Here is a 27873-nt window from a genome sequence, read left to right as displayed (position 1 = left end):
AGATTGAGAGTCACAAACTCTACTGACTGAGCCAGCCAGATGCCCCGAAAGTGCATACTTCTAATCTTAGAAGAAAGACCTATTAAATGTACTGCCTATTTTTGCAGTATGAAAAGTTTGTCAGACTGAGTCTTCTCAATTATAAATTTGATGAGTATATAATTGTTGCTTTTTCTTACCTAGTTGCTGGTTGTTGGATCTAGGAGATGCCCTGATGACTTCATTAAAGGCAGCAGTGATCACTTCCATAAGCAGATTGTTAGACACAGAGCAGAAAAATAAGTAGAGTCTTCTAATTTGCTGAGTGTTGCTGGACCCAAAACAATTGCTTGAACAAGTCACTGATGGAATAAACTTAAGTAATTAGAAACAAGGCGTTGTGGTGTGTTAGATGGCAATATCAAATACGATGACATGATTGATACATTTTCACTTGATTGGAAAGTGCAGCAAGTTTTAGGACTATTAAAGCATAACACTTTTATGCATTTATCCTTTCATTATCCTAATATAAGATAGATGGGACAGATAATTGCATCTGACCGAATGTATTTGGCTTACTATTTTTTGTGTTTGGATTTGAACCCTGTCTACTTCCCTACCATCATCTCCCACCACATACAGTCTATGTACTCTTTATACCGAGTCATTTGCAGGTTGCTGACCAATTTAAGGTCTTGGTCTATGCTGTTCCCTCTACCTGGAATGCCCTTCTGATCTTCACTTGTCTAACCCTACCTCATTCTTCAGGACCCCTTTTGAATACTGCCTCCCCAAATAAGCATTCCCTGTCCCACGCACAGCCCTTCCCACTTCCTCTGGACTGGCACAGAGGCCTGTGCGTAACCTCCATTACCTCATTTGACATGTGACGTGCTACCCTTCTGTTTACTTGCCAGGGGCACTAAGGTGTGACTCTGGAGGCATCGTTTTATGACTTTTAGGGATTTATTTCTGCTTTTCAGCCCCTCACCCAGTCTGTACAGAGCTCAGGCTCAATGAGTGACTGTGACTTGGAGGAGTAAATGCATTCATATATATCATACATGTTAGTATTTTGTTACTTCCCCAACTCCCACATCCCTCCCACAAGCACGCATACACATTCTCACTGCATTCTGGGATGGTAGACTTCCAATAGCCTCATCCACAGGCTTTACTGTCATTGCTAAAGCTCAAGGTCATGATTTGCCAGGAATGCCTGCTAGAAGGATGCGTGTCAGTGTGCCATCCTGTTGTCCTTGCTGTCTGAAGTACAGAATGTGCTTGAAATTATACCTCTGTTAGTGGAATTTCAGGGTGCTTTTATATCAGCACTCTGAGAATGCTTTCATGTTAAAGAAGAATATTGCAGGGTAAAGAAAGACAAAGAATCTGGTCCAGGCAAAGCCCAAGCTATGAAAAGAACACTCTGCCCACTGCAGAATAGGATTCCAGGTCAAGCACAGATGAGTCTGTCTGGCATCTACTCTCCATTTGCTCCCCTCATCCTTTCTGTGCTCATTACTTGGTTCCCTTTGATAAAACATGGGAGGCAGACTCTTACAACTGTGATTTCATTCCATTTTGAAGTTTCTCTCCAAAAGGTTGACTTATTTTCCTCTCATGTACGCATTATGTATGTGTGGCTACGTGAGACCAGCGAATTCAGAAAGACTCTCTGAGCCTTTGTCCCCAAACCCCCAGCCATGCAACGCAATACAGAAAGCAGGAGAATCAAAGCCACGTGGAGCTCTGGAGTAGACAAAGGCACAAATCCCATCTGGGTCTCCTTCAAGGAAAACTGCTGTTTTGCAACAAGCTACCTGATGGTGATAAAAAAGGTTCTTACCTGTTTACTTAATGGGTGACTGGTCTCTTTGCTTTTATTTAGCCATCTGTTCTGGTCTGTGTCCCTTTAAACTTGTAAGATCCATCACCTCATTTAAGCTGTTACCTTGACACATTGCAATGTTGTGGACATAATGATTCCACAGAGGAGCAAATTAAAACAGTTTTTCATGATTAGAAGGTTAAATGAGGTAAGGCGGTGGTAGTTAGTGGTGAGATAAGGGGTTTTGAGGAGGCAGAACTCAAGGGACTTTCAGGTGATTGGGAAATTAGGCTGGCTAGACAGAGGGATGGGGCTTTTATTAGTTATGGGAGCTGAGCAAGAGCAAAGACTTCCTTTGGGGTCTCTGGCTTCTGGGGACTTATTCCACTGTCCTTCCTTGCAGAGACTGTGACCATGGCCCAGGGAGGAACAAGGGCTGGCTTTGGGTTTCTTTTCTTCTTGGGGTGTTCTGTGAAGAGCAAAAAGAAACTTAAGCTGGAAACACAACAACACGTATCTAGTCATTCCTGGAGAGTTATTTGGCTTTCCTTAAGTTTGAAGAAGAATCAACGGCTGAGCCCAGCTTCAAGAGGGGAGAATATCTGGTTGTGTCTTCACCATGGACTTCAAGGCAGAGTTATTCCTGACATCTGCCCTCCGCTCTGCTCTCCTTGCTCTAGACTTGACCTTCCATTCAGATGACCTGCCATCTGGAGAAAACCAGGACTTTGAAAGCCAAGGGCTTTATCCTATTACTCATTTAAATCAGTTCTTGCTCTGACCACTCTGGTGTCTCTTGATATGACCAGGATTCTTGTAGTTACCTAGATTTGAACTCTAAGGCGTCTCTGAATTTTCCATCTGCACCTCTGTCCAATCAGGAGTCACGGTTTCTGCCTATCACCTACACTGAGTTTCTCATATCTTTTTCTACCCTTGTATTCCCCTTGCCACTGCTCTGGTTCCCATCCCTCATCTGAACCAGTTGGAACAGCCTCCTAACAAGTTGCTGCCTAGCTTTAGTGGCTTCCTGCTCTAAAACATCTTAAGTACTTATGTTTGATTATAACTTATAACAGTCACTTTTTAAAAATCAAGCAAGCAAACAAACAAAACCTCCTTTGGTCTTCTGTCACCTAGCAAACTCATTGGACTTCTTAGCTTGGATTTTCAGGCAGTCCGTCAAGTTACCATTTGTTTTTCTAGCGTTTTCTCTTCCTCTGTGCTCCAGGAAGACAGTATGCTATGTAGCTATGAATAACCCCATGTTTTCTTGCCTCCTTGCCCTCTACCTGGAAAGCTTCACTCACACATCTCTACTGAACAAAATTCATGCATTTTATCTTGCGCAGTCTCAGCCACAGCTCTGCTCTCTTCCACCCCAGTCAGGTGCCCTTTCTTCTGCTCTTGCTCCATAGCAACACATTTACACAGATGTCCTTATGCTTCTGGGCATGGATTTTGTCCTACTCGTATTCTTAGCTTTTTGAGTCTTACTTTTGTGCAAAGTTTCCTGCTGTTGAGGGTGATAGATAGAGAAACAGAGTCATTGTTAATAAAGTGTCTACAAGGATGTGAAAAATCCATTCATTCATTCATTCACTGATTCACTCAAATGTTTCCTGGACGCCTCCAGTATATAAGGTACTGTGTCAAGGACCTGGGATACAGAAGTCAGTATGACAATACATTCTTGTTCTCTGGATATCACAGTTAGATGGAGGAAAAGTCATTTGAATAATTATACAAAGGATCACATGCAACAGTAGAAATTACCTTCAAGGTATGGGTGTGGCAGGACTGCTTGTTTCTATTAGGGTAGATAGGTTGGGGTGAAGGGATGATGACGGGAGGGGACCTGAGCAGTTAGGAAAGGCTTCCTGTAGTTGAGAATGTCTGATTTGTGTTTTGAAAATTGAATAGAAATTGTTGAGGGATATAGGGAAGTAAGGAAGGGTAGGAATGGAGGGAAAGATAATCTAAGAAAGTTGCTCTGCTTGCTCTCAGAGGCTTATGACAGCAACCTGGTCACCAAATGTTTATGTTCCGTCTGCAAGTGAAATATCCTAAATGAAATCATCCTTTGATCCCTCTGAAAGAAAAAGTGAGAGAAACAAAGGAATCTCCCTCTGTGACTACTTTTGGTTGAAAGTCATTTGTTCATTCATTCACTCTTTTTTTTTTTTTTTTTTTTAATATTTTGTAGAGAAAGTCTGTGATCGCAGTGAGCTTCATAGCAGCGTTCCTCTTCCTGCTGGTTGTGCGCCTGGTAAATGAAGTGAATTTCCCACTGCTGCTAAACTGCTTCAGACAGCCTGGCACAAAATGGATTCCATTCTCCTACACATATATGCGGCCTCTTCGAACTCACTATGGATACATAAATGTGAGGACACAAGAGGTAAGACCTCAGAGGATTTCCTAGGGTCCATGGGTATCCAAGGTAACAGGCTCCTAATCACTGAACTTACTCTCTCTGCCCCTACAAGCTTCTTTGGGTCCCTGGCATTTTCTGATTTCTCATTCTCAAACATTTACTGACACATGTGTGAAGTCTGCTGGCCCCCTCTATATCGAATCTTTGGATTCACTAGCTTCATGTGGAGCAGAGGAGGCAATTACTTGTTTTCCTGGTGGTTTGTGGCATAACATACATATCTTTCTTTTTCAAAACTCTGATCAGCAGTTACCAGCTGGAGAATAGGCTTGCTTTATTTCCTGGAGGTCAACTAGTTGGGGACAGCTCTTTGTAGAACTGCAGAAAAGCATTTATATTCTTTAAAATTCTGTAATCCTTAGACCTGGAGCTAGAAAGGCCAAGCTGATTTTAAAATTCTCCGTGGCAGCAGAGATAATGGGATTTAAAGAGTTTCCAAATTTAAAGGGGTTAAAAGCATTTAAGTCCTATAATCACTGAACCTCTAAATCTTTGTAGCCATTTGGTCATATAGGAGAGAATGGAGGTACATGGACAACTAGAAATTATGCTGCACTGTGCTAGCAGCACTTTTATAAGCAAGAATTTATATCTTGGAGGGTGGTAAAGAATAATGAACCTTCCAAAATGTGTGAAGTATATAGAAGTGATTAATACAATTGTTTTCACTATTTGTTTCTATAAAGTAGGATATATGTGAGGTTAATATTTGTAGATGCGAAGTCCAAGCCTGTCTGAAGCTGTTGGCAAGAGGGGTACAAGTCACCAGAGTGTCTACATCATTGGGAAGAGTTTGGCTCAGATCCCATTGACAGGCCATTGCCCAGAGATACTAGAGAGGAGACTTAACATGCAGAAAGCTAGCTGCTCCTGTCCCGAGAGCTATTCTTAGCATCCAGGGAGGGATACTGAAAGCTATATTGGTCCATCCCCTTTTGTAAGCAATATTATACTTGAGTCACTGCTTCTGGTTAATTCGATTCTTTGAAAATTGTTTCTGTAGCTGCAGGATTTACAGGATTTTATTAGACATTTATAGTAAAAAGACAAAAACACCATTAATAACATGTAAATTCGTAGGAGTCTTGCTTGATGTTTATCTTTTCATTGGTTTTTAAATTCCTTTTTTTTTTCATTTTTTATTTTTTTAAAGATTTTATTTATTTATTTGACAGATAGAGATCACAAGTAGGCAGAGGCAGGCAGAGAGAGAGAGGAGGAAGCAGGCTCCCTGCTGAGCAGAGAGCCCGATGTGGGGCTCTATCCCAGGACCCTGGGATCATGACCCGAGCTGAAGGCAGAGGCTTTAACCCACTAAGCCACCCAGGCGCCCCTTAAATTCCTTTTTTAAAAATTGTCCATTTCTTGCATTTGTTGAGTGTCCTGGTAAATTAATAGCTTATATAAAAATGTATCTCTTAGAGAATAGGGTGTGTCACTCTCATCTTCTGTTTCTTTCATTTTTGGTTGTCACTGAATATCCTGTAACTGCTGGATTGTGTTGCTCATCTCACAAGTGCCTGTCACAGGTAGAAAATGAAACACGTGACTAAAGTGTCTCATGAACTAATCTCTTGAGGGAAATCCCAGCAAATGTTAAAGACCCTTTTATCTAAATATTATTTAGATTTATCTAAATATTAATGGATTGGATCTTGGAGCAGTACCGGAAAACTGACCTGAAATGCACTTATTTAATTAGTTACATCAATGAGCTACCTTTAAAATTCTGTTGGTATGGTTTCTATTTATATTTTTCTTTTTTATTTTTTTTGAACCTTGGTATAGTTTTTTTTTTTTTTTTTAAGATTTTATTTATTTATTTGACAGAGAGAGATCACAAGCAGGCAGAGAGGCAGGCAGAAAGAGAGGAGGAAGCAGGCTCCCTACTGAGCAGAGAGCCCGACATGGGGCTCGATCCAGGACCCTGAGATCATGACCTGAGCCGAAGGCAGAGGCTTAACCCACTGAGCCACCCAGGCGCCCCGAACCTTGGTATAGTTTTTAATGCAATAGCTTTACCAGATGATATTGATCATTATTTTGCTCCTGTGGAGGGTCCATCTTCGGAGGAAGCATGATTCCTGGAAAGAGTTTTTAAGTTTTGAGGGACACAGGTATGATTTACATGTCAGTTCTGTAAAGACAACACCATTGTTATTAAATTCCAGGGGTCTGGAGGCAGAGGGTGAGAGACAGGCTTTATGCTCAGCTCAGAGTCCAACCGACTTGGGGCTTGATCACCTGACCCCAAGATCATGATCTGAGCTGAGATCAAGTGTCTGACCCTCAACCAACTGAGCTGCCCAGCACCCCTAGAACAATAGTTTTTAGATACTAGGATGGGCAGTATAAATTGGAACAAGACTTTTGGAAAAAACAGCTTCCTGTTGCCAAGTGAAGTTGAAGATCTGCGTATACCAGCGTGTCCAGTCATTGATGTACTCACTAGAGGCACTCAGGAGCACACGCACCAGGAGCAGCATTATTCACAACAGCTAGAACCTGGCAGCAACCCAACTGACTGCCAGAAGGAGAATGGATTCAAATAGTTCTCCATACACCAGAATATGCTACAGCCATGAAAATGAAGAAGCTACGTGTGTTAGCTTAGACACACGTCTAGAATGTGCTGTGTGTGACGCTGGGTGAATGATTTTGAGCCAAAGATGCAAGAATAATAAAATACAGAGTGTGATTCTGTTTACAGATCACAGGAAAAGACAAAACTAAACGATGTTGCTTAGAGACATAGATAGGAGGTAAAACTACAAAGAAAAAAAAGAGGAAGAAAATCATCGTCACAGAAGTGGGAAGAGAGAAGTATGCTGTTTGTGATCAGAGTGGGTCTCTGGGATATTTGCGGTGTCTTTTGATCCAGTTGGAAGTTACGGGATGTTCACATCCTATTTGTTAAGAACACATTAACGATGCTTCACTTTTGTACTTGTCTGTTTCATAATAAAAAATTAAAAATATATTCTGAGCCCAGGGAGGGTATTTATTGACCAAGAATCACAAAAAGCATTTCACCTAAGTTAACAGCAGGAAGTAACTAAAAAGAAGCAATGGGGCACTAAGCTTTCTAAAACAAACTGGAAATATTTGCAATAGGCAACTTCATCTTTTGCAGAGACTAACAGATAGGTAACTTATTCCTCTAGTCCATGCGTGACAGAAGGAGAGGTCCATGCTGTAATATGAGTGTAGGTGATGAGCAGAAAATTTTGCACGGAAGTTGAAAAACAATAAAATAACATCCAAAAGGAAGGAGAGATTTTCCTCAGACAATTTTAGGTCAACAGTTTTTGCCTAAATTGGGAGGAAAGCTAAATTCGGTGGCTCTCTACCTCCTTTTTCACTGATTTCCTCTTTCCTTCTCACAGTTCCAACCCACCCCTGTGTCCAGGCTTCACTCTTCCTCCCAAATGCTCTGTGTGCCGGTCTTCACCAGATAATGGCTTCAGATGTAATCGTCCCCAGAGATGGTTGCATTTAAATATGGCTTGCATTAAATAAAGGAAGAAAACGTCTTCAAGAACCAAAGTCTTATAGCTCAAATGATAAGTGGTAGACTTGATCTCATGAGGCAGACAGCTTCCGTAGTGACCCTCGAACCTTACCTCAAAGGCAGCCACCCACTCCTATGTTCCTATTCACTCTATTTTAACCTGGAGACAGGGCAATAGGTAGGGCTTAGCTCAGTCAAGTGGTCACCAAGCTGATGTGTTTATTTTAATATCTTGGTCCTTGAAGTTTTCTCAGAAGTTTCTCAGAAGAAAGCACAAGCTTTTTAGAAGCCAACAGACTTCCCAGACTTTTTTGAGTATGTAAACATGCCAGCAGTGATTTCTAGACCTAGAACATCTACAAACACGATCATTGCTGATGATGGCTTTATTGCCTGATGCTGTAGCTGGACCAGATGCTAAACAAGGTTTTATGAACAAAAGTGTTTACAAGAAAGAGTATCTCTCCACCGTTGTCTAAAATAAAGTGGGAGTGGGGGTGGCAGAATTAGGTCGAAGATGAGTGGATGTTGGGAGAACTGGATTTCTTGGAAACAAAAAACGGATTCTCCGGTTATCTTTTTTTTTTTTTTTTTTTTAAAAAGATTTTATTTATATATTTGATAGAGAGAGAGAGAGAGATAAAGAGCACAAGCAGAGGGAGCAGCAGGCAGAGGAGAAGCAGATTCCCTGCTGATCAAGGAGTTGGATGCGGGACTCGATCTTAGGACCCCCGGTTCATGACCTGAGCTGAAGGCAGACACTTAGCTCTGGTAATCTTTAAAAATATGAGCTCTGGTCCCCTGGGCTTGGCACAGGTGGAAGTATAGGCAATCTTATGAATCTGTGACAGTCTGTCCTGAAGGCCTCATGGATAGTAAATTATACTCTGTTCAAGCTTGGGTTAATTTTATAAATCACCTAGTTCCTGAGAGACCTGTTTTCAAGGGAAGTGCAAGAAGTAAAAAGTATAAGGAATATGAGAAAGACAAACAAGTGGACTTGCTTTTATTTTAAATCGTTGGAGGATTTTTTTCCTGGTTCAGGCCTATGAAAAGGAGTATGTTTTGAAAACTATGAATACTATTCTAGAGGAGTTAAATTGAAATGATTAAAATACCCTTCCCACCAAAACAGACAATCTAAATACAATGCCCCATTCTTTGCCCTTTGGCCCTTCTCTTTCTTAACCAATCTGGGCTAAAGTTCTTATCTTTGGGGGAGGAGCAGTCTTGAGGAGGCAGGGAAGTAAAACGCCTTCCTACAAGGGAGGTGGGAGCTGAGATGCTGCAAGTCTCTGCTGGCCACAGAACCCAGAAATCCCTGCCAGTACTTGTGTTTGATTTGTCATCAGCCATGGTGTACTACGGAACTGAAGCTGGGACTTAGGGAGATTTAGGTTTTGCAGTAGGCCCTGTGCTCCCTCTGTGCTCCACCCCCCTTTAATTTCTGACCCACTAGCTGCTCAGATGTGCCCTCCAATGTCCCTACTGTGTTAATGCAACTCTGCATTTTAATAGGACTGCGTGCGGGGCGGGGCGGGGGGGGAGGGGGGACCTTGGCATAGGTGGTTATATAGGCACCTATATAACGTTATAGGCACCTATATAGCGTTATGGCAGAGTTACTGTATTGTCATTTGACCTTGGACATGGTAAAAAGCATATGACACTGCGTGTGTTTCCAAAAAATCCATATCAGTGCTTGGCAGTAACCTATGCACTCTGCTTTCTCCTTGATGCAGGTGTTAATGATTTGTTTTAAAGTAGTTACAGTGGCAGGTAGAGAAAGTGTATAAAAAGCTAAGGTACTGAGGGCTTGGTTCAGGTAGCCATTGTTTCTCCCTGTTTGAAATCATGGCAGATTTTGAGGAAAGAGAAGGAAATGAACTTCAGGCTGCTAGATTCTGTTTGGTTTCTAGGTCATGGAATCAGTCCTTGTGTTGTCTTTTTTGTTGGGTGACCTGGTGTGAAGACATTGCTCAGAGCAAGGAAGCAGCAACTTATTTGCATTAACTATTAGATAAGAGATTCAAGCTCTGGCAATCAATAGGATGCCTGGCCAGATCTTCCTGGTGATCAGTGAGGGTGACAGATGTCTCCCTCACATCTGATCAGAGAGTGTGACATGCTAGAGCTGCAGAGGATTTCTGGTATTCCTGGAAGAGTGCCCTTTCTGCTGGTACCTAAAGATGAGCTAAGGGAAGAAACACAGGATTTCTGGAACATAGCAATCAAGTTGTAGGGCTGCATATTGATTTGCGTAACAATTTAATGAGGCCGAAATATGCCTCTTTTAAAAATGAGACCATTTTAAAGCCTCAAGTAGACTAAATAAGAATACTTAGGATCAGTTGCTGTGACAGACAGGCTGTACTAGCCCAATTAAAGATGTGCATAACATATTGATGTTTCAATAGAATTTCCTGAATTGTGGTTATAGCAACAATTAAGGAACAGAACTGACTTTCTTGGCAATAAACGCACACACTCCACAAATTTAAATAAATGTACACATGTAACTAAAGCTGACATGAATAGGTTTTCTATATTTGGGAATATAGGCTTTGGGTTTTTCATAAGTATAGTGAGAGCAATTATATGCAAATGAATGTTCCAAAAGTTTAAATCTGATCGATTTAATTGTTAATTAAATTCTGAATATTCACATTTGTGTAATCGTAAAGTAAGAGAAATTTCAACTATTAAATTGTTATAGAAAAGGAAACAACTAAATTAACATACCATAAAAGATTACTTATTTGGCATGTGCATATTAAATTCATCATTTTTAAGATAATTTATCTTTTTCCTAAGTATAAGGGCATATATTTATTGAGTGGAGAAGAGATGATGTTTCTCAGTGTGGTCATGAGGTATAAACTACCCAACAGTGGCTGCATGTCAAAGCAGTCTCTGCTCCAGAGCCTCATGGGAGGGACAGACGTAACTATGGGCTTGAAAAGCTCCATGAAGCTTTCATGGGAGAAGTGAGACTTGTGTGTAGGAGAAGGATTTGGATGGCATGGAGAGAAGAGAGAAAGTTGAGCTAGGGAAAAGAGCAAGAGCCAAAGTTCTGATTAGATCCTGTCCATTTTCCTTCAGCTCCTACCACTCCTAGTAGGCCAAGTACACTAAACCGAAAGTTACAGTGAATGCCTACTGTGGGTGATCCATTTCTTACCTCTTTCTGGTTCTATCAGCCTTGTTGCTAATCTCTTGCCTCTAAATTATGTTGGCTAGTGACTTCAAGTCTTGGAGTGCTCATACTTTGGTCCTGCTGTACCGAAAACTACATATGGGGTCACTTCTAATAATGCCCCCAACGTAGACATGGCATCCCATGCCCAAGGAACCCCTGAGGAATGCCAGAGGCCTGCATGATCCTCTGACTTTCCAGAGAAGGAAATCAGACACATGAGGGGTCAATAAGTAGGCCCATCTGCCTGGAATACAACTTACTCTAGGGAATAGAAGATAAACAATGCATTCATTGGGGAATGATAATGTAGGTTGGGAATGGGATCCCTGAAAAGGGAAAAACCACATGCATACTTGGCAAAACAATAATATATACATACATACATACACATTCATGAACCAATATAAACAAATAATACGGAAAAGACAAACATACACACACACACACACCCCTATATGCATGTGATCTATACATACACACATGCTTACAGAACAGCTTATACTTTCTTAAATACACACAGACTGTATGTATATATACTATATTACATAATTAGATGGTTAAAATATAGGATTAGTCAGTTAGGTATATGTGGTGTCTCTTATGCTTGTCTCCTCTTCACTGCCTCCTTATTACAGAAATAATCCCTCCCTTTTGATGACAGGGGTGAGCAGAAAATTCAGGCTAGTAATGGGCCAGTCGAGTGATTGGCCAAGAGATGGACACATGGCTCAAGATAAGCCATTTTGAACTCTTTCCAGACTTTATTATTTTCCTGGGTAATGCTGTGCTCTTTTCTTTAGTTGTGGAGCTCTTGAGATGGGATTCTCTGGGTGGCAGTGGCTGCGTTCCCTGGAGGGGACAAGACCAAGACACAAAGAGAAGCAAAAATCAGTTGCAGAGCTAAAGCGAGGGCCTGAACAAATGCTCTGGTGCTGAGACCAGTCAGTCTACCCTCCTCTGTGGTTTGGGCATATAACCTAATAAATCCCTCCTTTTTATGTGTGCTGCCTTGAACTATGTTTTGGTCACTTGCAACCAGAGTCCTAGCTGATACATACATTATATGTTAAAGGTATTTTATAAGAACAATAACCAAACATTCTGAAACTCATCTTTAAACAAGGTGCTGCCTGCAGGATGCCAGGAGCTACCTTTCCAAACCCATACTTCATAACTGCTGGGAGGCTTTGCACAAGGAGACACATCTGTCACTCCATCCGTCAGCTCAGGTGTCCACAGAGATGCGCGCTGTCTTCCTCATCAGGGACATATGTTTAGGAAACTAGCTTGTTCTTTTGAGAGGGAAGTAAAGGTCATGATTTCTCAAGGTCATCAAACCAGAAAAGGGCCAGACAAGACTGATTACTTACTGACTTTCTAGTCTTACTCAACTGATAAATCATATAGTTTTATTATAATTATTCAGATGAAATCTTCCCTATTGCTATGAGGCATCATCAGTCAAAATAGATTGATTTTCACTTTACAAATCACATTTGTTATTGATGAAAGACCCCTGATTATCATAGTTTTCAACGTAGTAATTTGTTCCCCAGGAAGATACAGGGAATTTTATTCATTATAGAACCTTAAGTGGATAAATGCCCGTTTGCCAACTGCCATGTTAACACACTTGAAAGAGGCCTATGAAAAATTGAAATTCATTTGTGACAAGCAAAGAAAGACAAAACAGGGCACCCACAAAAAAGCATCCTGATTTGAGAGTTGAAAAAGATGATAGAACTAGGGCCCCAATGGTAAGAGTTTTGCTTCAGCTTTTCTCAAGTTCCAGCCTGACAGAATGACTTGCACAAAAACCATTCATCATGTGGCAGTTAGAATTAACCATGAATCATAGTCAATCCCAAATATTTAATAAGTGCTTGCTCAGTTCTAGATCTTAGCTGTGCTAAGGATCAGCAAGAAACCCCACTTTCCAAAAAAACTAAAATTGGGGTTCACCAAGGAAGAGAATGAGAAAGACCCAGTTACAAGTGTCCTGGAACAATACCATCTAAAGGGCTTTGACATTTCATCACAACAGATTTATTCCACTGCTGTTAAGGATAGAGAACACTCAAGTAATTTTCATTAAACAACTGTACTCAATGTCTGGAGGATAATTTGTCACTAAGTAGATGGCATTGAGCTGTGATTTCTCCAGCCTAGTGATTTTCCAGAGTAGGCTTACAAAGGCTTACATACAAAAGAAAAATATTTATTAAAGAATTTCTCATTTCAAAAGTAACTCTACATCTCCTATATCAAATAGTATCCTGCAAGACTTAGGAAATGGTATATCTGGTTCATTGAGCAATCTGGCTAGTGGAAAAATTTTAAGTAGTTAATAAATAGATGATTGATTTAAAAGGAAAAGGAAATGAAGAGTTCTGGTCTGGCAATATGGTGGTCTATGAGAACATGACAGCTTTCTTGCTGTCATGCTGGATAAATAGGTTGCCTTATTTAATGCCCAGCTGACACTGCCAGAAAAAAATTAAGTCTTTAGGCACCAGGAACTTGAAAGGAATGGAAATAGATGTAAGCATGAACGTGGATGTTGTGGTTTCCTGGAGTTTTATTAATATCAACAATGGAGGGGATACATAATACTGACCCCCCCAGGAACAGAAGGTAGGGCCTCAGTCCACTAACGAACACAGAGAGTGAGAAGTGTCTCCGCCCCACTCCCTGTCCACACACAGCCCTAAAGTTGGGCCCTTAACAGCTCTGCCCTAGTGAAAGGGGAGGTTGGGGAAGAAACCTGAAACCTGGCACAGAGCACCAATAAGGAGGCTTATTTATATCTTTGGTTTCTGGATAACAAAAAAAATCATCCCTGGAAATTCAAAATGCTAGACCTCTATCCTAGTGGTCTTTCAGTTTGAATTTTACTACTTAAATTTCTAGGCAACCAGCAAAATGAGAAATCAACCCCATATTTGGTCTCCAGCTAGTGATAAACTGGGGTTAAAGTGACTAGAACTCCCCAGGAAGGTGTTCCCACAACTCGGACACAAGTGCACCATTAAAAATGATAAGACGGAAGGAAACTGAGTTTACTGTGAGGATTTGCATGCTTTGTTATAGAAGATATCTCTGTTGATTACAGTGTGTTCCCCTGTCCTTAGTTGTGGTCTTCCATCATATGCTGTGCATTTGCTCTCTCGTCCTCCTCAGTGGGAGAATTCTCAGTTCCCAAATGTACCTGGTTCAAGGCATTTGGCTGGGAAAAGGGATCAGGGACCCATGTACTTAAGCATTTCACACGCCATCATTTCTTTTCATCCTTACAGACTACATACTATTTTACTGATTTAATTTATTTTGCAAGGCCCCAAATTGGTGATTCTGTGCCAGTGACTTTAGTCGTCCTGTGAGGGCAAAGGCAGAGCCCGAGATTACATTGGTCAGCAAATTTTATTCAATGGTTTCACGGGAGTTGGTCAGTTCATCAAGTCAGAAAGTCACTGGCTCATAATTGCTGAATGCAGTACATCCTGAGCCCCATGGTAGGTTCTGGAATTGTAAAGATAAAACACTTTCATAATGTTGAATGGTGATAAGTGAGGTAGAGTAGTGTATGTGGAGGATTATTTTAGCTCTTGAAGTGTAGGCCTAGAAAGATAGTTTGGAGACAGTAGCTCCAAATATTCAGTATAGTGGTCTCTGTCAGGATGGTAAATCTAGGTGACCTTTTGCTTAATCATGTTTTCCATTTTTTCTATGATGAGCAGGTATTGTATTTGTTATTAGAAAAAAATTAGTAGAATTAAGCCCTTTATTTTTAAAGCAGTATCTATCTGTGAAATATTTTAGAGCTGTTTTCATCTTTGAAAAAAATTGAATTTAAGATATCTAGATAAATGCATTGGAGTATTTTAAAAGTGAGTACTCTCCCATTCTTTAAGTGTGTGTTGCTTATAGTGACTTCCTTCTGTACAATATGGAAAGGGGAAAAAATAGTAATTTTATAGTGGAGAAACCTGACAAATACTACATCGGCCAGGTGAACAAGGTCAACATCAATAGTGATAAATCATGTGGGTAGTATATACCCTTGATGTGATGCCATGAAATGACACTTTGCCTCTACACTCTTCTTCTCTCAAACCCATAACTCCTGTGTAATCATGAGAAAAACCCTAGACAAATATAAATTGAGGACCATTCCGACCAGTACTACTCAAAACTGCCAGGGTCATAAAAACAAGGGAAATTTGAGAAACTGCCAAAGCCAAGAGGATCCTAAGGAGACATGACTGCTACCTGCAATGTGGTATCCTGGATGAGTTCTTGGAACAGAATAAGGATATTAGGTCAAAACTAAAAAAACTCCATGAAGTATGGACCTTAGTTACTAATAATTTACCAATATTGGTTCATTAATTATAGCAAATGTATCATACCAATACAAGATTTTGATAATAGGGGAAACTGGAGGTGGAGTATTTGGGAACCCTCTGTATTGTCTTCTCAATTTTTATGTGAATCTAAAACTGTCCTAAAATAAGTTAATTTTTAAAAATGGCAGTAGGTTTTCGATCTTTGTATCTGGAAGGTTGGAATTGCCATTAACTGAGATGAGGAAGACCACAGAAAGAGGTGGTTCAAAATAATTTGAAATTTATAATGGTCCAGCTCCACAGCAAGTGCATTGTGAATACACCATTGTCTTAATTTTCTATACTGAATACAATAGATACTTTTGGGAAAAATTGAGTATCCTAGAAATAATTCCTGTAGTCCTCAAAAAACTTAAAAAATTCAAATTTTTCAAAGATTCCTCCAAAAACACACTGGAAACCAATCTGAGCTTTTAAATTCCTGTTAGTTATCCTCGTGCACTTAATCAGTTTCCTCTATTGTTAATGCAGCCCACTTTTTGGCAATGCAAATGATTTGTAGAATTCCTAGAAGGAAAGATTCAAGTAAATAACTTCTTGGTTCTGTATAATATTATATTTTGCCAATAACTAACTTTTTTCCCATCTTTTTTTTTTTTTAAGATTTTATTTATTTATTTGATAGAGAGAGAGAGACACAGACCGAGAGAGGGAATATAAGCAGGTGAAGTGGGAGAGGGAAAAGCGGGCTTCCAGCTGAGCAGGAAGCCTGATGTGGGGCTCGATCCCAGGATCCTGAGATCATGACCTGAGCCAAAGGCAGACGCCTAACGACTGAGCCATCCAGGTGCCCCTTTTTCCCATCTTTTTAAAATATTTTATTTATTTATTATTGATTTTAGAGAGAGTGTGTGCAACCTGGGAGGGAGAGGAAAAGGGAGGGAGAAGGAATCTCATGCAGACTCCCTACTGAGCACAGAGTCCCATTCGGGGCTCAGTGTCACAACCCTGAGATCATGACCTGAGCTGAAACCAAGAGTCAGAGGCTTAACTGACTGAGCTGCCCAGGCACCCCTTGCCAAGAACTTTCTAATAAGGCTCAATAATGTTTATTGGATGGAGGACACTTACATATCTTTCAGTTATCTTTCCCAGAGCTCACAGGATGAGGTTTTCCAAAGCATGTCCCCAGAAGGTGTCAACAATTACATAACAGGAGTAATAATAACAATGATAATAATAAGCCAACACATACAGTGCTTGCTATGTGCCAGACACCATTCTAAATACTTTACATATTCTTATCTATTTAAACCTCGTAATTCTAATAATTAGGTATTATTATCGTCCCATTTTGCAAATGAGGAAACAGAGGCTCAGAAAAGATACCTTGTCGAAGGTTGCATGGCCTCTGAGTGGAGTTGCTGAAATTGGTACCCTGACTCCAGAGTCTCTGCTTTTCACCACCACACGTACTGCCTCTTAGAATAACAGCTCACATGTATGTAGAGCAAGGACATCTCTGCTCCCGGAAAGATGGAAAACTTGAGGATGAGCCGAGAGACTACTTTCTTCCTCAAAAAATGCCTCTTTCATGTTTCTTATATATGCCAGAAATGAGGTAAATGCCACTGAAGCATTGTGGCAACTTCAAATGTCCTGTATAGGTAATGTCCCCCTAGGTTTAGTATGCGGAAGCACTGTTCACCTAGGTTATATTTTTTCTGGTCTTTGTTATTTCTCCCAAATCTCTTGAGACAGAAGTAGTTTCAGTTAAATATCCTATTGCCTTAGTTTTCTATTTAGTCTTTCTCTATATGCAGACAGGGTTATAATTGTGGTATATATAGAAGGTTGTGTATATTTTTTATATCACTAACCATTTATCACTACATCCATTATTCTATAATCCCTTTTCCCTTTGTTTTAGGAAGCCCATTATATGGTTGTCTTGCATTTGTTTGTTATACTGCACTCTTTTGTGAGGTCCAGTTAAGTTTTAGAAGTTTCCTTTAGATTGTTTCTGTGTGCAATCTCAGTGTTTTTAAATGATCTTTTTCTCCCTTTTCAAAATTTTATGGCATTAACTAGAACTTATCATACAATTGTAAACAATAGCTTCTAAAGATATTTTTAAAAATATTTATTTATTTGATATACAGAGATCACAAGTAGGTAGAGAGGCAGGCAGAGAGAGAGGGGGAAGCAGGCTCCCCGCTGAGCAGAGAGCCCGATGCGGGGCTCGATCCCAGGATCCTGGAATCACGACCTGAGCCGAAGGCAGAGGCTTTAACCCACTGAGCCACCCAGGTGCCCCAGCTTCTAAAGAGATTTTTAAAAAGAGTGCTTCTAATGTTTGGTCACTCAGTATAAAATTGACCTGATTTGAATTTCTTTACCATATTAGGGAAGAATCCAATTGCTTTTAAAATCATTTTTCTAAAATCATATTTATATGTGTTAAATTTTGTCAGGTGACTTTTTGGGCATCTATTGAAATGACTGTATGATTTTTGTCTTGAAACTTATCAGGATGGTACTTTCTTGTTTTGAAACACCTTTACCAACTGATTTCCTTATTTTCTTAGTGTAAGCATTAGTCAGATTTCTTCAGAGAAACAGAACCAACAGAAGGTATGTATATATAGAGATTTGTTTTAAGGAATCAGCTCATGTGATTGTAGAGGCCTGGTGAGTCCAAAATATGATGGGGTAGTCTAGCATTCTTGAGTTGCAGATTGAGTCCAAAGACAGTCTGTTCTTAAAGAATTCCTTCTCTCAGGGTGAGGTCAACCTTTGTTCTAGTAAGCCTTCAACTAATTGGATAAGGCCCACTGCCACATTATGGAGGGTACTTGGCTATACTCAAAGTACAATTTAAGTGTTAATCTCTTGAGGTGCCTGGGTGGCTCAGTTGTTAAATGTCTGCTTTTGGCTCAGGTTATGATCCCAGGATCCTGGGATCGAGCACCGTATCGGGTTCCCTGCTTGTGTTCTGTCTCTTGCTGTCTGCCTCTCTGTTAAATAAATAAATAAAATCTTTTTAAAAATTTAAAAAATAGGTGTTAATCTCATCCAAAAAGCAATTTCACAGACACATCCAGAATCACATTTCACCAAACATCTAGCCATCATGGCTCAGTAAATTAACATGTAAAATTAAGTATAACAGTATATAAGGCTTTTAATGAATCAATGAATTTAAAAATATCTCACAGTATGAGTTATGTAACATTATTCTCCCATATTGTGGATAAGGAAGTCGAGACTAAGAAAGGTTATAAAACTTGTTCCAAGTCACACTTGCTCCTCGTGGCAGGGCTGAGTCTTCAACCCTGGACTCCAGAATTCTAGGGTTAGTCCTGTGATCAAGAGCATCCAGTGTGTTAACATGTTATTCTCCATACTGGCCCCCTACTTCCTTTGGTCGGGGTTCAGCTGCCTGTGTCTCTCATATGTCACTTGGTCTTGTGTGCTTTTGTGGGTTGGATGGTGAGTAATAAGAGTTGAGATTATACTTACCGCTGTGAGCTGATGTAAGTTGATCACCTTGCCGCAGTCTGCATCTGGGCTGAGTACAAAACCGAAGCTCTCTTCCTGACTTTTTACTCTATTGTACTGGTAGGCATAACAACCATAGCACCACCATTCTTGCTATCTTGCTGATGAGTTGACCTCATACCTCTCTACTTATATTTTTCAAAAGACACAGGCTGTTTTATAAGTTATTTAAGCCCTGTTTCAAAAGCAGTATGGTTGATGACTGTGTTTCATCCCTGGCTGCAGTGAGCCTTTTAACCCTGTATCCTTGCAATAATATGAGCTTTCTGGCAGGATGTGTTCAGGACAGCCTTTCAGAGCAAAAATGTTGATGTTCCCAAATTAAAGAGCTCATGGTTTATGGTAATATATTCTCTTGATTTAAAATTAGGTGGAAATTGGTATAGTTTGTCAGAAATCCACAGAGGATGAAAATGAGGCACAGTTTTGGGTGCTCAGCTATAAGCCAAATAGCCCTTGTGTTTCTTTCTTGAACATCTACTTCAAAGAGGCAGATTTGCTTTTGATATCTGTGGGAGCATGCATATGAACTGATTCCGGTGCCCTCATCATCTCCAGAATTATTTATTTGTTTGTTTGCCTATTTATTTGTTTTGTGCATGGGTCTGTGGCCAATTTGCTTCTTTGTTTCTTGAAACCAGCACGATCATTATAAGTCTCCTTTTCATTAAATAACTCACCCTCAGCCCATTGTTGTTATCCTCCACTTAGAGATTGGGAATGGAGTCACCTAACATGAGGTCATTCATCTCTTCAGCGAGTGCTTTGCCTGTATTGCAAATTCTTATGCTGACAAAAACACAGGAAGCATGGCAACAGAATCATATTCACCACCTGAGCCACCTTGACATTTTCCTGCTAGTAGGAAGCTTTCTTTTTTCTCTTTTGCTTTAAACTCAGAAGAATGCATCCTAAATTCTGTAGGCTACCTAATCATGCCCATGAGCTTTCTCTTTTCAGTGCAACCTGCCCCCATAACTGGTTTTTTTCTGTAAGCGATGCTAAATATGCAGAAATCCAATTAGGATGTTTCATTTAGGATTTCTTTGCTTAACTGTTTCTCAGAACTTATGTGGCAGAACTGCTCGAAGAAGATGTTAGAAGAAGAATAACATGTTCTCTATTGGTCTTTCGAGTTCTCACCTTCATGCCTTAGCTCAGACTGGAAGGCTCCTACCTGTCATCGCTTTGTGTAGAAAATCTACCCACCCCTCAATGCCCTTCCAAACACTATTTCCTCCGTGGTGGTTTGCCTGATTCTCCATAGAAGTCACAATTCCTTCCTGTGAACCCCTCAGCACTTTTATTGTCACTACTGTTGATAAACACTTGCATAATTCTTCTTGCCTTACAAAGTTTATAAACATATTATCCCATGTAATAAATGATCTTGTGAACCTGATATCGTCTCTGTTTGAATTAGGCACATTACATAAATGAAGCACAGAGAGACTAATTTGTTGAAATGCTGCACACTGTCCGCTATCTTCTGACATTCAGTCTCTTCCTTTACCAGTTATATCCTTTTGGTCTTAAACTATTTTCCTCATCTTAGCTAACCCTTACGGAGCACCTCTTTTTGCCAGACATCCTTCTAGGTGGTTATATGCAGCAGAAATAATACCTAACACCAAATTGCAGAAATAATACCTAAGCTTCTTGCCAGATACTTAGTCTTCAAAGGAACCCTATGCAGTAGATATCATTATCATCCCACTGTTTGCTGGTGATGACTCCAAGAGACAGAGAACTGAAGTAATTTACTCAAGAGCAGATAGCTGCAGGAAGTTACTGGGTCTTTCCACATCACGAATATGGTGTCTAGTCAGTGAAAATGCTGTGGAAACTCAGAATTATCAGAGGCCACACTTCAGCCATCAAAGAAAGATTATCCATCTCCTCTGCATTTCAGGTCTTGCAGTAATGCATTCCATAGACAGAATATAAACGCCATCGAGGACCATAGTGATCAGGAAGTCTGTTTGTTTTTCAGCCTTTGCTCTGCAAGATAGGGGAAGAGCACAGAAGAAGGTAAAAATAGATAGTGTGCGCTAATAGATGATACCTAGCATAGCTGTGATGCTGATATGAGGCTCTTGGCCGTTCCTTCTGAGTAAGACCCTGTTAAGATGATTGTCGGATATTGTCACTCAGATAGGTAGTGGTTTCACCTGACCAATGCAGGGGAGATGAACAACCGTATAGTTTGATGTAGAAAAAGGTTGCTTGTTATGGAATAGTGGAATATAGGACTGAGGAAGGAGTGGATGTTTTCTACAGCTTATGAGCAGGTGCCCATTCCATCTTTAACGGAAAATTAATCGGGCAAACAAATGCCCAAGGACTATATCCAGATGTGTTCCTAATGCAGTCACTCAGTGGATATGCCACCATCCAAAGGCTTCTTTAATCTTCCAGCTAAGTAATGATTGAGTAGAACCTTTGTTCCCCCTTTCCTGCTCAAATGCTGCTTCATTAACATTCTTGTTCAGAACCTTCATCTCCTAAGTGTTCTGCAACTTACCCCTCTAATTGCTGGATAGATTGCTCTCAATTCTTCATCTAACCCAGTTGCTTGCAGGTTCCTTCTCCTGTAATAGTCTTAGCATGAAAATGTTGCATCACCGAAATTCCCCACTACTGCCGACTGATTAGGGCGGGCTTTGAGCTGATGAGTATGTATCTCGGTGGGGGGGGCTTTGTTTGAAAAAGTGTCAGAGACTTTGTTTATGGGGGAACGAGTGTAAATGTAAATGTAGACATTTGTTTACCAAAAAGAGTGGTAACTGAAGAATTACTAGCTAATAATCACCCCACTCGTCAGTGTACTGTGTCTTTTCCAATTAGTCCTCTCTTTTTATGAAGAAACCTGACTAGAATATCTCACGGATTTTTCTCCCACAAGTGTGCTTTCGGGAAGTTTCCTGGAAGATTGATAGGAACACAAGGATTTCAGTTCATGGCGTCCTGTTAATCAGCTCAGATTTGTTAAAGTCATTAGTGTTATAAATTTCCTTGTACTCACAGTTTTCTTACCTGGAGTTAATTCTGTGTCAGTGCATTAGTGTGGGCAGAGTACCTTCCACCAACTCAGTGTTTTTAATGGAGCTTACTTGGTTTAATAACAACGGAGATCCCCAAAGGGAAAACAAGGTATTTGGTTCAGATGTCTTGTGGGAGCTGAACCCACCAGAATGTTCTGCTGGGGGACTCATTACTAACCCGCCAACACTGGTTTCTGGATCCCATCAATTCCTTTTCACGGAAGCCGTGAAGTGAGGTGCACTTTCTTTATCTAGTCGTTTCTTTTTTCTTGTTTTTAATGCATGAAAGAGACATAGGAACGTTTGGAAAAGTTGGGACTTGGCAAATTGTAAGATTGATTTTCCTTTATGGTCCCCATAGTAGTCAGATCGAGATAAGATACTTAACTTCCCTGGGCTCTAAGTTGCCTTCTATAGAACAGAGTAGACACCAATTCTTGGAAAGAAATAAGGCCGTGATGAGTCAGGTTTCCACCATGCGTAGGCTGTGCTAGGGGTTTAGGGCTAATGGCATTCCTTGAGGGAGTGGAGAAGGTGGTTACAAGGTTAGAGCTTGTGTTGTGAATCCATGTAGAGTCCTTATGACTGTTTGGTCTACAGACTCTGACATGTGCCTGTCTCTCACTGCATCCCTCCTCACAGAGCTTGGTGCTTTGGCTGTGCTGAATCACTTTGAGTTCCAGAATACACAGTATATTTTACACCTTTCTGAATTTTCAAATGCTTGCCCCTCCCCTCATTTACCTGGTGAACTACTCAGCTTCCAGGCCTTTTCTGATAACCTCCTCTTTCTTGGTGTGCTTGTGTTCTTGCGTGGCCTCAACATATATCTATCAGAGCCTCTTTAACTGTATATTGTCAGTACTTGTGTGCAGAGCTGACTTCTGCTCCATAACCATGTGGCACTTCCAGGTAGGATCCTCTTTATATCCCAAGCCCCTTTCATTTTCTTTCTGCCAAGATTAGTGCCTCCACTCAGAGAGAAGCACATCCAAAAATATTTTATAATGTATGAATTTCAGTGTAGTGTTTATTTTAGCCATAACAGAAAAACAGATTGATTTTATCCAGAGATGTGCCTCTCCTCACACATAGTATATTCAATGGGTAGAAATGCTCAGCAAGATTTGTATTTTAAAATCACAGGAAGGAGGATAAGTGATCAGAAAATATGAAGGCAGAGTTGAGTTCAATATAAGTAATAACTTTCTGGGCATCCAAACCGTTCAAAGTTGGAATGTGCTATCTTGTCAAATAATGGGGTCTCATGACTGGAAGTGTTCATACCAAGACTCACAGGGATGCTGTCAAATATATAGTCTTATATTGTTTTGGAAATAAGTGCTTGCCAAGATCCTTTCTAATCTTGAGTCTATTTTTATCTCTGTAATTCAGTTCAAATATTATTAAGTTCTCATAATTTCCAATTATGGAGTTGATATCCATCAATTTATCTCAACCTTCATTAAAAATTTTTTATTAATCCAAGTCAATGAAACAATTATCTTCTGCCTCACTCCCCAAAGAATCTTGCTGTCCTTGTTTATCCATGTTTCGTTTCTCTCCTTGTTTATAAATACATGGTAAAATTCCTAAGACTTTTAAAAGACCTATCAATTTAAGTCGACCAATACTTGAATAATGGGCCAGGTGCAATAGGACATAGTGAAGATATTAAAATGATTATGGTAGCTAACATTTATCAAGTGCTTCCTGCTATTTTACATATATCAACACATTTGTTATTCACAACAATGCTATGTGGCAGGTAAGTAGTTTCCCATTTTATACAATAGAATCCTGGGACTCGGGAAAGTTAAGTGATTTGCCCAAGATCATAGAGCTACTAGGTAGAAGAAACCCAGGAATCTGAATCTGTAACTTTAAGCATTACTGACTTTTGATGAATAAATTTAATAAGATACTATCTCTTACCTTCAAAGATGATTTCACCTGGTAGAACTACATGTGTTTATTATACACCGGACAAGGCAGTGCTTGCTTTTACTTATTCTGAAGATTTCTGCCTTCGTGCTTCTCTTTGCTGTTACTGCTTCCTAGCATTTTGGCAATGGGATCCATGCTCCTTTGATCTACAGCATTTATGATTTTCTAAACTTGCTATCTAACTTTACCAAGTTTGAACTGAGTCTGAACTCAGAGGAATGGGATTCTGTCTCTGTGATTATGTTAATTATCCTCCCCTGAATGTCTCCCTTTATATTTTGCTTTTGTGGGAACCACAGTCGTGTGCAGTGATCCACCAACAGACTGATTTCTTCTATGAGCACACCTTAGACCTTGTAAAGTATAATTTAGGGAAGCCATTTTCAAATTTTAACATTCACCTGAAGGATTAGGCAAAACACCAGTTGCTGGGCCCCAGCCCCAGGGTCTCAGATTCAGTTGATCTGAGATCAGTTTCAAGAGTTTAAATTTGGAATGTGTTCTCAGGTGGTGCGGATGTTTCTGGTACTGGGACCATGCTTTGAGAGGCTGGGCTTTCTGGAGGTTAGACCGGGTCACAGATAGCAGAGATGTGTTTAGAAAGCTTCACAGGTGATGCTAATGCACACCCAGGAGTTACACATATTCAAAGTATTACTCTAACTTTCAAAAAGCTTGAGTCAGTGCCATTCAATCCTCTACTGACTTTGTTAGTTTTCTCTGAGCACTCTCTACATTTGTCACTCCTTGGTAACATGCCTACACCTACTTGCTTCAAAAGATTATTTGGGAGCAGAACTCAGGCTGATGTCTACCTCAGTAAAGACCAAGTAAGTAATTAATTGAAGATTTAATATACCTCCTTTTCCCAGTAATGTTTTCCAGTTACACACATGGCATAGCATGTGGTAGGTGCTCAAGGAATGTGTGGGATGAATGACTATCTCTTACAATAACACCCTTATTCCACCAGGCTAGGTTGACTGACCATATATCTCTAGCATGCTAGAATGATAACTTACTTCTGATAAAATTACTGATTTTATTAATCCAAAAGAGCCATGCAAAATTGTTTTCCTCTTTTTGCTTGCTATTTTCAGTTTTCCCAACTTGGGCTCAGCCAGCAGTGCCATAGCTGGATGGGCTACATTGATTTTAATAAACACTCCTATTTTGATGAAGAATAATTAACAGGTCTGGAGGTCAGGGTCATACTCCCCAAGTCTGCCTGACACGAGGCAAGGATGAAAATGCTTGAGCAGGCTGAGCAGGCTGGAGGGAAGATGCACTTCCTCACTGTGGATTTCCTTGGAGTGCCATTAGCTTACTGGGAAGAACACAGGGTAGACTGCATTTACATGAGGGAGGTGAGGCTGAGCTCAGGTATCTTAAATTTTTTTGGCATCGTTTCAATTATTTGTTTGAATAATGAAACTTTGATCTAAAACATGTTATTAGTATCATATTTCTTAGCATGACAAGGCACAGACTGTTTACTGTTTTCCATAATGATGGTCGTGGAGTGCCCTTAAATTTGCTACATAAGTGAATCCCAAGACAGTAGTGTAGAAAGCTCTGATTCTAAACAGTAATGTGTCTTTGTGGTATAAACAAGGCCCTTGTATCCCATTTGCCATCGATGATGTAATCTCAGCACGTTGGGCAGTTGACAACAGTCATGTTTTTATTTGATCTCCATTAGAAATTGGTGAGATAATCATTGGATCATTAACCTCATTATACAGGTGAGGAAACTAAGTCACTCCAGATTTAACTGATTTGTTCCAAATGAAACAGCTGTGAGTGGTGAAGTCCATGAGGACATCTCAGGTTTTCCCACCCTCCCCCCACTCCGCTCAGTGCCTGATGTGGGACACTGGACTGCCCAGCATCTCTGTGAAGAGGAGTTCTTTTTATTCTCATTTGTCTGATGAGAGAAAATATGAGGCAAGAGAAAGGTTGGTGACTTGGTCCAGGTCAAAGGGCAAGGCTGATTCAGTGGCGCAGGCAAGGGTAAGAGTGGCGGGAATCTCATGTCCTGAATTTAAACAGAGATGCACCACCTCTCCCTCCCCCCTCCCAGCCATACCAAAAGGACTCCTTAGTTATTCCCCCTCCTGTGCGCGTTTGGTCTGGTCTGCGCGGTGTTTGTGCACAGCAGATGCATTATCAAGTAGCCAGGGCTTCCTCCAGATGAGCTAATGCGCCTCCGGAGTGGGAACTCGCAGGGCTCACTTCACAGGCCAAAGAAGGCATCTGCATTTGCCTCACAGCCCCAATTATTCAAATCTGCCCGCAGCTGGAGAAGTGACGTCCTGGGCTGAGGCCAGCCTCTGATCTCCGGGCTCTGCTTTCACCCAGATCGGTCCCCCTCCTGTTGCTTAAGGGGAGGCCAGGCTGGGCCCCCTTGGACACCGTGCACAGTCATTCTGCAGTCACCAAGCACCCTCTGGCTGCTGTGTCAGCAACTGGATGCTCGCCCGGGCTCTGCAGGACTCTGGAGTCTGGAGCCTGCCGGCCTGCAGGCAAGAGAGCTGCCAGATGTGCGTGCTAATAAACGGCAAGAGCTACTGTGCAATTATCGTGGTACAGAAATAAGTCGTGAAATTATCTCTCCCACTGGGTTTGGAATCCAGAGTAACCGAGGCCACAAACTTCTCTTTGTGTGTGAAGTAGGACTAGTTACCAGTGGCTTCCATTCAGGGGTGTGCTCCTCTTGGAATATGAAGCCTTTCTCAGCAGTCTAAAGGGTGAGGGGCTTAAGAGCAGGTGGTCTAGCATTTGATACCAAACGTGTGGCCTGCAGACCACTATCACTTGGGTGCGGGTTAGAAACGTGTAATCAGGGGCACCTGGGGGAGCTTAGTCTGTTGTGTCTGACTCTTGATTTCAGCTCAGGTCATAATTTCACGGCCATGGGATCGAGCTTCTCGTGGGGCTCCATGCTTAGTCGGGAGGTTGCTGGGAATTCTGTCCCTTTCCCTCTGCCCCTCCCCACCGCTCCCACGTGCTCTCTCTCTCTCTCTAAAAGAAATAAATACGTCTTCCAAAGAAAAAAGAAAGAAATGTGGAATCAGGGCCCGGTCCAGACCTACGGAATCAAAATATGAATTTTACGAAGATCTCCAGAGCATTTACTTGCATGTTCAAGAAGCTCTGACCTCAATACGAGAACCTAAGGGGCTTGTGAGACCCGTGGGGGCTGTGCCCCTTCCTCTGTGGTTCTGTAGCATGCCTTGGTCACACCAAATGGGGTCTTCCCTGCAGTACTGAGAGTGCAGGGATATTAACCTTGCTCTGGGCCATAGTGACATTTCCGGAGGGCTGTGTGAAGTGGTACATGTCCAGACAAGAACTTACCGGTTGCATGAACTTTCCCCCAGAAGTCCTTGAGCTGCGTGGCCCCCACAGACCAGCCTCTTTCTGTCTCGCACCTTATCTTCAGAAAAGCCCCAGCTGTGCTGTGTGGGGGAGCCGCAGAGCTAATGGAGGAGCAGCATACTAAAAATGATGTTGTGGCTATTAACATTTTTATGGGTGGACTGCTTTGCAAAGCTGAGGGAAAGTATTATTCTTCTAGGATTAATATATTTAACAAAAAGTCTGCCAGGAGAGGAGGCTTTTGCTGATAAATATAATTCTGCCGTTGATTTATCTAGTAATGGAGACTTGAAATTACAGGAATCAATGTGTATGTGAAAGCCATTGTCATTTGGTTAATTATGTTTTGCCAGCAGTATGGGGAAACACTTTATACTCGGTGCAGCCAAATGTATTTCAGCCAGAATCCTGCATTATAAGTGATGGGCCTAAGTGTAGATGAAGACAAAGACATCTCTAATTCCAGACTCCTGGGCATGTGATGCATCCCTCCCCCCTCACACTATGGCATTTAGGTCCGTTTCCTCTAGGGAAGTGGTTCTCAAGTGAGGTGATTTTTTTTTTGCTCCCTCCCTCACCCATGGGACATTTATAAATCTCTGGAGACATTTTGGTTGTCATAACTGGGAGAGAG

The 27873-nt window shown here is 40.9% G+C and overlaps 1 protein-coding gene across 6 annotated transcripts in view; it reads left to right on the top strand.

Moving 5' to 3' along the window:
* ST6GALNAC3 (ST6 N-acetylgalactosaminide alpha-2,6-sialyltransferase 3) overlaps nucleotides 1–27873 on the top strand; it is a 532681-nt gene that overhangs the window by 223253 nt on the left and 281555 nt on the right. For all 6 annotated transcript variants that reach the window (XM_047725377.1, XM_047725381.1, XM_047725379.1 and 3 more), the window contains exon 2: nucleotides 4020–4214. In XM_047725377.1, coding sequence (XP_047581333.1) covers nucleotides 4020–4214 — 195 coding nt within the window. The remainder of the gene's footprint in view (nucleotides 1–4019; nucleotides 4215–27873) is intronic.

This window comes from Lutra lutra, chromosome 4, assembly GCF_902655055.1.
Source record: "Lutra lutra chromosome 4, mLutLut1.2, whole genome shotgun sequence".
NCBI classification, from domain to species: domain Eukaryota; kingdom Metazoa; phylum Chordata; class Mammalia; order Carnivora; family Mustelidae; genus Lutra; species Lutra lutra.
Note: the sequence above shows the minus strand (reverse complement) of the source record. Positions and strands in the feature narration are given on the sequence as shown.